Genomic DNA, 12,607 nt, shown 5'->3' with positions numbered 1-12,607 from the left:
ATTTTTGACAAGGGGGCCAAGACCTTTCAATGGAGAAATAACAGTCTTTTCAACAAAGAAACTGGATATCCACACACAAAAGAATGACATCAGACCCATAATTATCTAACACTGTATGTAAAAATTAACTCAAAATAGATCAAAGACCTAAATGTCAGACCTAAAACCATAAAACTCTGAGAAGAAAATATAGGGCAAAAGCTTCACGATACTGCATTTGGCAATAATTTCTTGGATATGTCTCCAAAGGCACAGGCCATAAAAGGAAAAAGAAACAAATTGGACTTTGTGAAAATTAAAAAGTGTTGTTCATCAAAAGACAACATCCAATGAAAAGCCAACCAAAGAATGGGAGAAAATATTTGTAATCATATATCCGATAAGGGATTAATAGCCAGAAGATACAGAGAACTCCTAAAAATTCAACAATGAATAATAACCGGACTCAAAAATGAGCAAAGAACTTGAATAGGCATTTCTCCAAAGAAGATATGCAAATGATGAATATCACTAATCCTTAGAGAAATGCAAATAAAAATGACCATGAGATACCACCTCACACCTATTAGGATGGCTACTACCCAAAAGGTAGAAACAAAGTGTTGGCAAGGATGTGGAGAAATTGGAACCCTTGTGCACTGTTGGTGGGAATATAAAATGCTGTAGCCGCTGTAGAGAACAGGGTAGCAGTTACTCCAAAAATTAAAAATAGAATTACCTTATGACCCAGCAATTCCACTTCTGGGGATATGCCCAAAGAACTGAAAGGAGGGTCTCAAAAACATATTTGTACACCCATGTTCATAGCAGCACTATTCACAACAGCTAAGACATGGAAGTGACCCAAGTGTCCATGGACAGATGAATGGATAAGCAAAATGTGTTCTCTACATACAAGGGAATATTATTCAGCCTTAAAAAGGATTCTGACAAATGCTACAACATGGATGAACAGTATGCTAAGTGAAGTAAGCGAGTCACAAAAGACAAATACAGTATGATTCCACTCATACGAAGTCCCTCGAGGAGTGAAATTCACAGAGACAGAAAGTAGGGTGGTGGTCAGCAGGGGCTGGGGGGCGGGGATATGGGGAGTTAGTGTGCATTGGGGACAGAGTTTCAGTTTGGGAAGATGGAAAGAGCTATGGGTATGGATGATGGTGAGGGCTGCACATTATGAATGTGTTTAATACTGCTGAACAGTACGCTTAAAAACGGTGAGGATGGTAGATTTTATGTTATATTTTACCACCATAAAAAGCTGGGGTAAAAAATGTCATGAAAACCTAATGGCTAAAGGAACTAACTGCCAGATAGGGAGAATGAAGAGGTCCTGGTGCTTGGAGGTGCAAAGAGAACGTCAGTCCTACCCTCACAATGAGAACAAGTGGGTAATCCACAAAACAGTACTTATTTTGAGTTTGTCAGATTGGTGAGGGCACAAGGCAACCTGCTAAACTGGAATCCAGGACACGGCCAGCCTCCCTGAGGAAGGATGGGACGCGTAGAGGCTTTCACCTTCGGTGGAGCGAGGCAGGAGAACGCAGCCACCGCAGAAGCAGACAGGAAGAGAAGAGGTGACATTTGAGCAAAGTCTCAAAGGCTGAGCATGGGCTAGCATGACAGCTCACAGTCCTGGGAGCCCCCACACAAGGACATCTGTGCCCTTTTGTCAGTCTATTTCCATAGGCCCCCACTGAGTGCTCACGGGAAGGACTGGGACAGAAGGAGACCAGGGAGGGCATCTAGGCCAGGCCTACAGGGTCTGCCTAGGTTGGGGGGAGCGGGAGAACTGGAGAAACCCAGTGGTGCTCTGGACCATTCACAACTACAGGGTGATGATGGGGTTTCTGGGGAAGGAAAGGACCCTGCCCTAAGCAGGAGGAGAGGTGGTTTGTCTTGAAAGAGGGGCAGGAACCCTGAAAAAGTCCCACCCCAGAGGCTCAGGTCCACAGCGACCACGTATAATTGAGACCCCCATCTCCTCCAGGAGCCTTGCTGCGTACCATGCAACAGCAGTCACCCTGAGAGGGGCCAGGAGTGTAGAGAGACCCCTCTGTGCAAGGGTATGCAGTGCCTGCTGAAGCAGAGGGACAGCAGGAATACCAAGGGAAGCCCCAGGAAGCTGAACTGAAGCAGCAACAGAGTCCAAGGCTGGCCCAGCGACAGATGAAACCTGCCCACTGCCTGCGTCCCCAAAGCGGGGCCATCCCCGCATTGCCAGGCATTCACTATTTACCTCCATCTCTGCTGTTCTTTTACACACAGAAGAGCAAGAGGAAACAAACTCCATCTTCAGTGATCAATCAGCCAACAGAACCAGACCTATAGCTGACTGGACACTGAGGCTTTTCTTCAACAGAACTCTAAAAGGACTATCATCAGTGTGCAAAAGGCTCTAATGGAAAAGGTGGGCAACATGCATGAACAGATGGGGAATTCAGAGGAGAGACGGGAACTACAAGAACAGGCAGGGTTTTCTTTTGCTGTAAAAGGCGTTATTTGGCTAACTGACACTGAATAAGGTCTGTAGATCAGATATTAGTGTGTGTCAATGTTAACTTCCTGGTTTTGATCATTATACTGTAGCTAAGTAATTGGTGTATATACTGAAGGCCTCAAGTCTGCAACCAGCAGTGCAGGAAAGGAGGGAGGGAGGGGAAGGAAAAGGTTAAAGCAAACATGATAAACATCACATCTCTGTGAAGGGTGTAGAGGAATTCTTTGCAACTTTTCTGTAAGTCTGAAATTATGTCAAAATAAAAAGTTAATAGTAAAAGCATTGCCATTTTAAGTCATGAAAAACAAAAAAATGGGATGAAATAAAAGAAACATGAGTGGCGAAAGAGGACACACCTCTGCCATGAGTCAGTGCTCTCCCACCTGACTTGTATGGGATTTGACCAAAACCCTGGGAGCAGGGTGGGAACGAAGAAGGGGATTACTGTCTGCAATGAAATTTGTCTGTCCTGGAACAGACTCAGACAAGTGAGTGCACCCTGTAAGACTCATAAAGGGCTGAAGGCTGTCAACTCAGGTGTGTTTTGTTTGCGATCGAAATGTAGAATTAAGAAGCAACGAGAGGGAGTGACTGCTGAATGGGCACAGGGTTTCCTTTTGGGGTGACGAAAACGTTCTGGAACTAGATAAAGTGGTGGTTGCATAACACTGTGAATGTACTAAATGCCACTGAAATGTTCCTTTAAAACGGTTCATTTTGTTACGTGAATTGCACTTCAATTTAAAAGCAGCAGGAGCAGCAGCCAGAGCTTTGCCATCCACAAATCCCCTCATTGCATTTTGGAAGCTGTGAGGGTTTGAAATTTATATTGAAATGGGAAGTGACTTGAGTTGACTTGTGCCAATTTCCTCAGTTCTGGAAACTGTTTACTTGTTTTTAGACTCTTTGAAGGACCTCAAAATTCTTGCTAAAGGGAAATCCTGAACTTCCAACCTACCCAGAACCCTTCTGCAGAAGTTTTCCTCCCCCGTGGGAACCAGTGGGCACAGGGTGGCTGGGCTCCCGCCTCACCTGGGATGGCGCCCTCCAGTACTTGCCCAGTGAACACCTCCTGCCGGAAGACAGGCCGGTTGTCGTTCTGATCCACAACTACAATCTCCAGGTCCGTAGGCTCCTCCAGAGTCGATCCTCCCAGGTCCAGGGCAAAGGCCCTTAGCTGGTCAAGCAGAGAGCAACGACTGAAACTGTGATCCCCACATTTCTGTGGCTCCCACGAGAGCCATGCGAAAGGGACGGCAAGCGCAGACTTTGTGTTTCCTGATCTCCCCACTGCCCTTTCTCTCAGCTCTCATAGTCCCAAACCCTCTGAGGGGTGGGTCGTGCGGTGCCCTGCCCAGGGTCTCACCCCTACAAATCAGGGGGCAGCTGCCACTGGGATTTGCCAATACTGTGGGATTCTTTTGACACCCTGTCCCCACCAAACATAGCCAGATGGGGGGAGAATTGGCTGTGGGTGAAGAGCGCGACACCAGAATGAGGTAGCGCTTTCCTGAGGCGGCAGCGCCCGCCCTTGCTGCCCAATCTTCCTGTTGGAACCAAGCTGTTCCTCCATGAAGCCTCACTTTGGTCCTTTGTTAAACAGGGATATAATTCTGAACACCTGCTTCCTTGGGCTGCAGGCCCTAGTCCCAAATCCCCCCACCCCACTCCCCACCCCCATTAAGGACACAGCTCTTGCTGGAGGAGTGGTCTTAGCCAGACAAGGGAACAGGAGCCTGGCTGGGGGAGGAGCCCCACCCTGAAGCGGTCTGTCTTCTCCCGGTCCAGCATATCATTCAGGAACACCTTCCCTGTGAACTTGTCGATGGAGAACATGCCCCGGGGCTCCTCGTCCACACCGGGCCCCTGGATGCTGTAGATGACGCTGCCCAGCTCCTGCTTGTCCGACTTGATCTGCCAGGGCAGGAAATGGACTGAGGGAGGTGCCCCCAGGGGAGGGTCCCTCCCTCTCTGAAGACTCAGTCCCACCCCCAGCTGGGAGGTCAGCTCAGCCTGTGGCTCCAAAGGGAAAACCCACAGGGAAAACCAGCCTCTGCTATGCCCACTGTAGACCCTCCCACTCACCTGCACCAGTAGGTAGGGGAGGCGCTTCTGGTTCTCGGACACACTGATGGGGGGAATGACCCAGGCTCTCCGCACACGGCCCAGCGTAGGCATCCGGCGCCAAGGGAACAGGGTGCTGGGCCTTCTCAGCCCAGGGACCCCCAATGACAGGCCCAGGCTCTGCAATAAAGACACAACCAAGTGAGCCCAGGGAGCAGGCAGCACTGAGAGCTTCACTCCCCCAAGGGCCGAGGGTGAGTGAATTTTCCCCTGCCTGGAGGGCAAGGGGCACCTTGACCCCCATCAGAGCCCTGAGCTCACTCCTGGGAGGCCCTAGCAGCCACACCCCCACACCTGGACCCCTAAATCTCAGCTTTTGTTTCTTGCCCTAGTCTGGGAACCCCTGAGCCCAGGAACAGGACTTGTCACAGGCTCTGGATGACTGGGAGAACTGACCATGCTGTGCGCCACCTCATCGGAATGCTGGGCGCTCTCCCCACTCCCCATGTGGCCCAGGGGAGGCTCAGGCTCCAGGGCCTGGAAGGCATGATGTTCTGGGGGGAAGCTGCAGGGAACCTGGTGCTGGGAGAGACAGGATGCCTAGGAGAGAGGTGAATGATGAGTAATGGGAACAACAGCTGGCCCAGCAGGGGCCCTGCTCCAGTGACCCCTGTGGGTAAAGAGTGTGGATAACAGGGCCTGCCCAGGGGCCCAGGTGGTGGAACACCATGATCCTAATGCCAAGGTCGCTGGTTCGATTCCCACATGAGCCAGTGAGCTGTGCCCTTTACAGCTAAGACTGGAGTTGGGCTGCCATGAGCTGCCGGTGGCCAGCATGAGTGGCCAGCAGCCAGCGAGAGCTGCTGTGACTGGTGACCGGCGACTGACTACCAGCATGGGCCAAGGAGCTGTGTCCTACAAAACCAGACTGAGAAACAACAGCTTCAACTGGAGTGGTGGGAGGCAGAAAGAAGGGGGGAATAAAAGAGTGTGGCTAACGGTGTTGGGGGCCAAGAAAGGCGGGTGCCCCGGGAGCACTCTTGCCCCCTCCACATGGCTGGATCTGTCCGAGGTAGGGGTGTGGGGGCTCCTGGCTGGTGGGCTGGGATAGTAGAGGGGTGACATGTGCCCATCCCCCTCACTGCTTGAATTCTCGAGGGTTGGTGGAGGTTGTCCAGACCAATGCTTTTGTCAGAAGAGAACTAACAAGGGAAGAGGTCACATGACGTACTAGAATGCCCCAACACCCTGCACCTTCCCCGCCCCACTCCCACCAGCCTGTGCTGTTTTTCTCCCAGAACTGTGGAACCAGGTGTCATTTTCACACAAATACTTTAGTTACGAAGACCTGGGGGCTCTCTGGCATGCTCCACCCTCAATTCACATGGGGGCCCTGTGTGCGATGCCCCTACCCCAAGTTGTAGTGCCCAGCCTATGGGGCTGCAGAGGGAGGACGAGAATGTGGTAGCCATGCTCCCCCCCACTCTACTCCAGGGGTAGGGGCATGCAGACACAACCCCAGGTCCTGCCCCATGACGAGGCTGTCACCACCCACTTTGGGATCGGAAGGAGGTGGTTATATAGGAAGGAGCACAGAGAAGGGCCAAAACTCTCTCCAGACCCACTGCCAGCTCCCTGTCACTACAGACAGCCCCACCCAGCACTCAGACAGGGACACTGAGGCCAGAGAAAGGGCCCAGCCCATGAGTCAAGGGTAGCTGGCAGCAGCCCCACATCCCATCAGGGCAGCCCTGTTTTAAATATGTTGTCTTTGCACAGACTGGGTGCTGGCTGGCTCAAGAGTGGGCCTAAGCACAGAGATATTAAGGTCCCCTCATGCTCCCCAAATCACAAGGGGGGCCGATGCTACTGCAGCTCTTTGGGGCACAGAGTCTGGCTGGACCTGGATAAAGGCTGTTAGGGCCTGAGGGAGAGAAAGGGAAGAGGGCTCAGTCACCTGCTGGGGCCCAGCTGGTTTGGCTGCAGGAGAATGTGAGAAATGCCCCCTGCCATGGCCTGTCAACCCCGCCCCCTGCTTGCAGCTGCCCCCTCCCCTGCCCTCCCCCAGGCCTAAGGCAGGGCTAGCCAGCTTGTGTGTGCAGAGGGGACACCCCATCCCAGTCCCCTGCCTAGCCACCAGCCCTGTGTCCCTGGGAATGGCCCTGGGAGCTGTCTCCTCCCACCCAGGCTCTCCAGGCTCCTGGGCCCTTCTGAAGGGGGCTCCCTTCTAGCCAAGGTGGACAGGGTGACTTCCAGGGCCCCTTCACGTGGGGCACAGGCTCCCTGGCTGCCCTTCTCCTCCTGAACCCCTCAAGACCCACTCCCGGCCACCTGGTCCTGCTGACTTCCGCTTTCTCTCCCTTCCAGTCTATGGAGGGGCAGCATGGGAGGCGGAGCGCTGGTGGCCTCAGAGGAGGAAGAAGCAGAGACTGGTGAGTGGGGGGTACTTAGGGGTGGGGCAGGGGCAGCATGCTGCTGTTCTGTGTAATCCTCTTGTCTTTTCTCTCCTCCGTAACCCCCCCCCCTTCTGCCTAGGACCAGGCATAGTCAGTTCGCAGACACTTTTTTGACAGAATGGCAATAACATCCAAACTACAGCTGACCTGTCCGATGGCCCTAGGCCACCTTCCCAGTTCTGGAATACTACTCCCACTACCTCGCTTGAAATGCCAGGGGCATGTCACCTGCAGGGCCTGGAGTCCACGTAGCAGAAACCCTGTTTATAAAAAGGACCAGGTGGCTGGCCAGGCCCCCTGAGCTCCCTGCAGCCGGACAGATGGCAGTGCTGGCCTCTGAGCCTGCCTGGGGCTTCTTGCCAAAACCACCCAAGCACAAGCCACTTCCAGGTCGGCATGGTATTCCCACCAAGTGGAGACCTGCCCGCCTTTGTCACCGTGCTAGTGGGGCAGTGTCTGTTTCCTGGTTATTTGGGGGCAACACCGAGCGCACATCCTCCCTGTGCCCTTGCTCCCCTGCTTTCCCTCCCCCTAGACCCTCTCTCAGCTCTCACAGCCCTTAGGAAAGGTGGTGATCACCTTATTTCATAGCTCTCCAGAGCGAGGGTCATAGAGGCTCAGCCATTTGTTCAAGGCCACAAAGCCAGAGCTCAGCAGAGCTGGGAGCCACAGGGAAGTCAGCACCTGAGCCTCCATCACTCAGAGGAGCAGGCTCTGAAAGAAGCCCAGTGGTACAGCAGTGCCCACCCTGCCCTGGCTTCAGCATTGGGGAAAGGGGGCTGGGCACCGTCCACAGGTATCCCTTGATCTCAGGCTCTTGGAGGTATCCTGGAGACCACGCTCTGCCCTGTCCAGCTGCTGCCACCCCTGGACTGGCCCCTATGCCCCTCGCCCACCACACAGCCTCTGGCTGCCCTTCCCTGCCAGGGGCCTCAGCTGACAGTCCAGGGATGCCCACCAGCTTGGCGTGGGGCCAGTACAGTAGAGGCAGAGCCTGGGAGTCTGGGTCCCAGTCTGTCCACAGCCCAAGTTCGTGAGGTCAGCGGAAGCCACAGAGCCTTGGCAGGGGCCCCTCGCCCAGATCACAGGCTGTGGTGGGTGGGGTGGCTGGGCCGGGCTGCAGCGATTTCCGGAGTTTGGGAGTACTTCTCTGTTTGTCCTTTGTCCTCTCATCACCTTCTTCCCAGAAGACGTGGCTGGCTGGGGGAAGGAGCTGCCTGGGGAATCTCGGGACACAGCCCCAGGGACAAAGCCAGCTCACACAGACCCTCAGCATGCTGGCAATGCCCCTGAGTGACATGTACTTACATACGTTGCCCACCTTGCTGTCCCTGACACCAAGCCAGAACCAGCGGGCGTCACGGGCCCACTGCCCCCAAGTGGGTGCCCAACAACACCCCATACTCAGCCTTGACCTGCCCTTAACCAAGAACCTGAGAGAATATTCTGGAAGCCTTAGAGACACCAGGGCCCTGCTCCTCACTGAGGTCCGCCCCAGCCCTGGCACCCAACCCAAGGGCTGCCAGGAATGAAGCTCGCATCACTTATGAAGCACTTGCTACGGCCAAGCTGAGTGGCGAGTGCCTTACAGACATCCCTGCAGAAGCAGGAATGGTATTGACCGACCCAGACGTGGGCAAGGGCCCTGGGCCTGTGGGCAGCCGGCCACCTCCTGATGAGATGCTTCTCTGGACTCAGAGAAGTTCCCATCGCATAGGATTGGTGATCACGCCTCCTCCCTGGTCAGACCACGCAGGCAATGCATCGGGGCTGAGGCATTTAGCGCAGGCCAGGATTCTAGAACCTGAGTGATGAAAGAATCACCGGGGTGGGAGGAGTGTTGTTAAAATCGGGGTTCCACGAGTTCACCCCTGAGTTAGAGAACCCCGGTGGTCCCAGAGCCCGAGGGATTCTTGGAAGCGTTGGAGAAACTGGGCAGCACTGGGCTAGAAGGTGGGACTTCAGGGTCCAACAGTCCTGACGTTCTGTCACTCAGGTAGGTCCCCCCACATCCTGGACTCTGCGTGTGGGGGCCACCGTGGGGGCCAGACAGACAGAGCCATGGTGAGTGCTGGATGCTGCGTCTCCACTAGCACCATTGCTGTTCAGAAGCGATGGAGAGACAGTAGCCAACCCCTGGAGGGGGACTGCTAGCTGCCCCCTACCCTCTGCAGGCATCCATCCCTCCTGCAGGCCTGGGGCAGCACACAGGGCTCTCTGCGTCTCTCCACCAGCCCAGGTGGGTTCAGAACAAAGAATTATAAGGCACAGCCCATCTCCCAGGAGCCTGGAAAGAAAGCTGGGCGTGTGGCTGGCTGGGCGCTCACCGCTTTGGGAAGAAATGCTGGTGACTAGGGAAGCCGTGTGGACAGTACGGAGACCACAGCCCCTCTCTTGGCAGCCTCTAGTGGCAGGCAGGGGACTGGGGCTTGAGCAGGATGTTTGCTGACTGGGACCTAGCTCCCTGGAGCTGGTCCACAGCAGTATGTCTTGATTGGATAAAGGGCATTTTCTATTCCACCCCCTCCCAGTGTAGTCGGGAAAACCTGATGAAAAGTGGATGCAGCAGCAGCTCAGGGAAGGGGTTCTGGGTGGAGGGACACCCCTCCCATCCTGCGTAGGCCCTGGGTTTCTCAGATTCTAAGAATCAGCAGAGGCCTGTAGCCTGGTGGAGCCTGGGCTGGGGGGAGAGACCAGGTGTCTTTGAAGTTTAGAAGCCCAGGCCTGGACGCTCCACAAGCTTCCCAGGCATGAGCCCCTTCCCCCCAGGCTGGAATCCGCGCCACACCATTCCTGGACGGCCTGGCAGGCATCAGACATGCCAGGAATGGACCCAGCTGTCGACCTGGCCCAGAAAGGCATCCCCCCACCCTCACCCATGCTCCCCTCCAGCTGCTGCAGGCTTCAGAGAAGGAATGAGGATGGCCATGCAAACGGGGGTAGGGAGGGGAGCTGTGTCCTCTGCCTGCCCCCCTCTGCTGGGACAAACACCACAACATAACTACCACCAGGCTCCTGTCCTCCTTGGAGAGGACAGTGGTCCAGGAGCCGGCTTCCGCCTCTGCTTCCCTTACTATCACCCTAATGAGGGGCTGACAGCCCCGCCCTGTACTGGAGGAGATGGGTGAATCTGCTGTGGGTGCCATCCTGTTCCAGGCTCTTTTCCACATTGCCTGGGGTTCTCCACACTTTGCAAAGCTCCCAGGAGTGCCGTTGAGGCCCCATCTTTCTTCCAGAGACCCTGTGGCTCACTGGCCAGACACAGGCTTGGGGCCCCTCCCAGCAGGGTGTGGGTCTGCTCTGAATCATCCATGTTACCCCAATCCAATCCCTCTGCCACCCCCAGATGGGGTGGGGTCCCTGAGTAAGCCCAGCTACTGGAGATGTTATGGGTTGAGGTGGGGGCAACAAAGGTCAGTTCTCACCCAGCCCCCTGGATGAGATTTTAGGGGATACAGGCAGGGGAGGAGCATGCCTCATCCAAGGCAATGGATCTGTGTAGTCTGGTCTCCCACTCCCCCCCCCAGCACCTTCCCCCCACCAGCCCGTGCTGGGCCTGGGGGCCAGCGTGCCTTGGGGGCTCCTGGAGGTGGAGGAAGGAGTATCCAGGGGTCGTCACAGGACCCATGTGGCTGGACAGGAGAGAACAAAAGTCTGAAAGCTGAGCTGGGTGGGGGAGGGGTGGGCAGGGTCCTGACAGACAGATTTAGGCAGGTCCAGCAGCCACTCCCCTGTTCCCCTCGCTCCCCTCGCTCCCCTCACACCGGAGCTAATTTGAGCACTGGGTGAAGGAACTTGAGCAGCCCAGAGGCCCCCACTGGCTGGTCCCCCACCAGCACCGATCCTGAAGGCTCCAGTTGTCTGGAGGAGGAAGCATTCTTCAGTAGCCCTGGGGGAGGGGAGAGGAATCTGAGAGGGACTGACTCCCTTCCCTGCAGGAGAGTGAAAGGTGGACACCCCTAGATCCAGAGAAAGGGGTCTGCAGGAATATACCTGTGAAGGTGCTGGGGCAGAAATGCTGTTCCTAGGCCAAGTAGGGAGGGAACACGGGAGGCGTGGAGCCTTCTGGAGTGGATCCCAGTGTGTGGAGGCTTCCAGGGATATGGTCTCCCAGCAGAGGGCTGGAGGGGCCAGGCCATGCTGGGCCAAGGGTGACTGAGGCTATGCTGAGCCAGCTGGACAGCACAGGGCTAGGCAGCAGAGACACTGTCTCCAATGGGGGACAGTGGGAAGGCCCAAAGGCAAGAGAGGAGGTGGATGGAGCCATGGGGCTGGGTGCCCGGAGGGGCCAGCTGCTGGAGGGTCTGGCTGGCGGGCATCTGGTTAGCTGCCAGGGCTGAAACCTGAGCTGGCCAGCTGGAGCTCGGAGGTCTGTGAGAATGAGGGGGACTCAGGAAGCCACTATGGTGGGTGCTAGGAAGCCCGACTCTCCTCACCAGCATCCAACGCTGCCTGATGGGCCTGGAACTGTAATAGCAACTGATGATTCTGCATGACCTCTGCCTGGCCTTGGCCCTGGCCCCTGGCCTCTGACTTGTGACCTTGGCTCAGCCCAGTCCCCTGAAGGCAGGAGGCCATTGAGGCCACATGCTCCATTCCTGGGCACAGCCTAGCTTCTGCCCAGCAGCCTAGGCACTGAGGAGATCCAGGGGGTGCCATTGTGGGGAGGAGGGGCTTCCTTCCACCCATCCTATTCCCTCATTGGGGAGGCTGGGGGACCAGCAAGGAGTGTGCAGGGTGGTGGGCTGTGTGCTGCGACCTGGTTCCCCTGGGCACAGGGCCCTCCCAAGGAAAAGTGGGTTCCTGGAAGGTAGAGCCTGCAGCTGCCAACGCTGGCAGGGCACACGGATGGGGGCTTGGATTCCCCTCAAGACTAACGAATGTCATCGGCCAACTCGGCCTGGGGTTCCTACCAAGACTAGCCTGCCAGCTCCTCCAGCAGGGCGTGCTCGGCGGTCCCCACTCTCCCTGCCCCCCCCCACAAGACTGACTGCTCCACTTCCCAGTAGGGCTGAGGCACACCTCAGAGGGAGGGGCTGGCCTGCTAGGCGGTCTCCTGGCCAGCTTGGCTCCCTGTCCAGTCCACGGGGAGACAGTTCCACTCGACTTTGGACCCTCCTACCCCCGGGACCCAGAGCCCCCTGGACAGCGCTGCCCCACCCAGAACCATCAGCTCAGGGGCCCCTAACGGCAACCACGGCCAGTAGTACCGGGGACGACGACGGGGCGACGCACTCTAAGACACCGTTGGGCAGTGCAGGGGGCAGGGACCCCCGCAGGTGCCCATGCCTTACCTGGGCTACCAGCCCGAGGGCGAGAAGGAGCACGGTTTCCATGGGCCGGCGGCGGGGCGACTGGCCGAGTGTCCGGCCGGGCCGAGCTGTACCTCCTGCTTCGACAGAACCGGCTGAGTGACAGCACAAGTGCGCGGGCGGTGGGCAGAGTGAGTGACTACACGTGGCCGGGGCGGGGCCTGGTGCTGAATGACAGCACAAGTGCGAGGGCTGGGGGGCCGCATGTGTGCGTGGGGGGAAGTGGGGGCTGGAGGGCGGGAGGTGGAGCCGGCGGGCTGAGTGAATGACCGTGC

The 12,607-nt window shown here is 56.3% G+C and overlaps 1 protein-coding gene across 2 annotated transcripts in view; it reads right to left on the bottom strand.

Moving 5' to 3' along the window:
* Positions 1–12,607, bottom strand: part of CDH15 (cadherin 15) — a 20,988-nt gene extending 8,381 nt beyond the window's left edge. The window contains exons 1-5 of one of the 2 annotated variants that reach the window (XM_081031722.1): positions 12,315–12,416; positions 8,610–8,824; positions 4,586–4,744; positions 4,259–4,414; positions 3,533–3,677 (exon numbers count right to left, since the gene is read on the bottom strand). In XM_081031722.1, the coding sequence (XP_080887848.1) occupies positions 3,533–3,677; positions 4,259–4,414; positions 4,586–4,744; positions 8,610–8,615 (466 nt within the window). In that variant the 5' untranslated portion in view covers positions 8,616–8,824; positions 12,315–12,416. Of the gene's footprint in view, positions 1–3,532; positions 3,678–4,258; positions 4,415–4,585; positions 4,745–8,609; positions 8,825–12,314 lie in introns of both variants that reach the window. The other variant, XM_081031721.1, reaches the window with a different exon arrangement.

Source organism: Rhinolophus hipposideros (assembly GCF_964194185.1).
Source record: "Rhinolophus hipposideros genome assembly, chromosome: 21".
Classification (NCBI taxonomy): domain Eukaryota; kingdom Metazoa; phylum Chordata; class Mammalia; order Chiroptera; family Rhinolophidae; genus Rhinolophus; species Rhinolophus hipposideros.
Note: the sequence above shows the minus strand (reverse complement) of the source record. Positions and strands in the feature narration are given on the sequence as shown.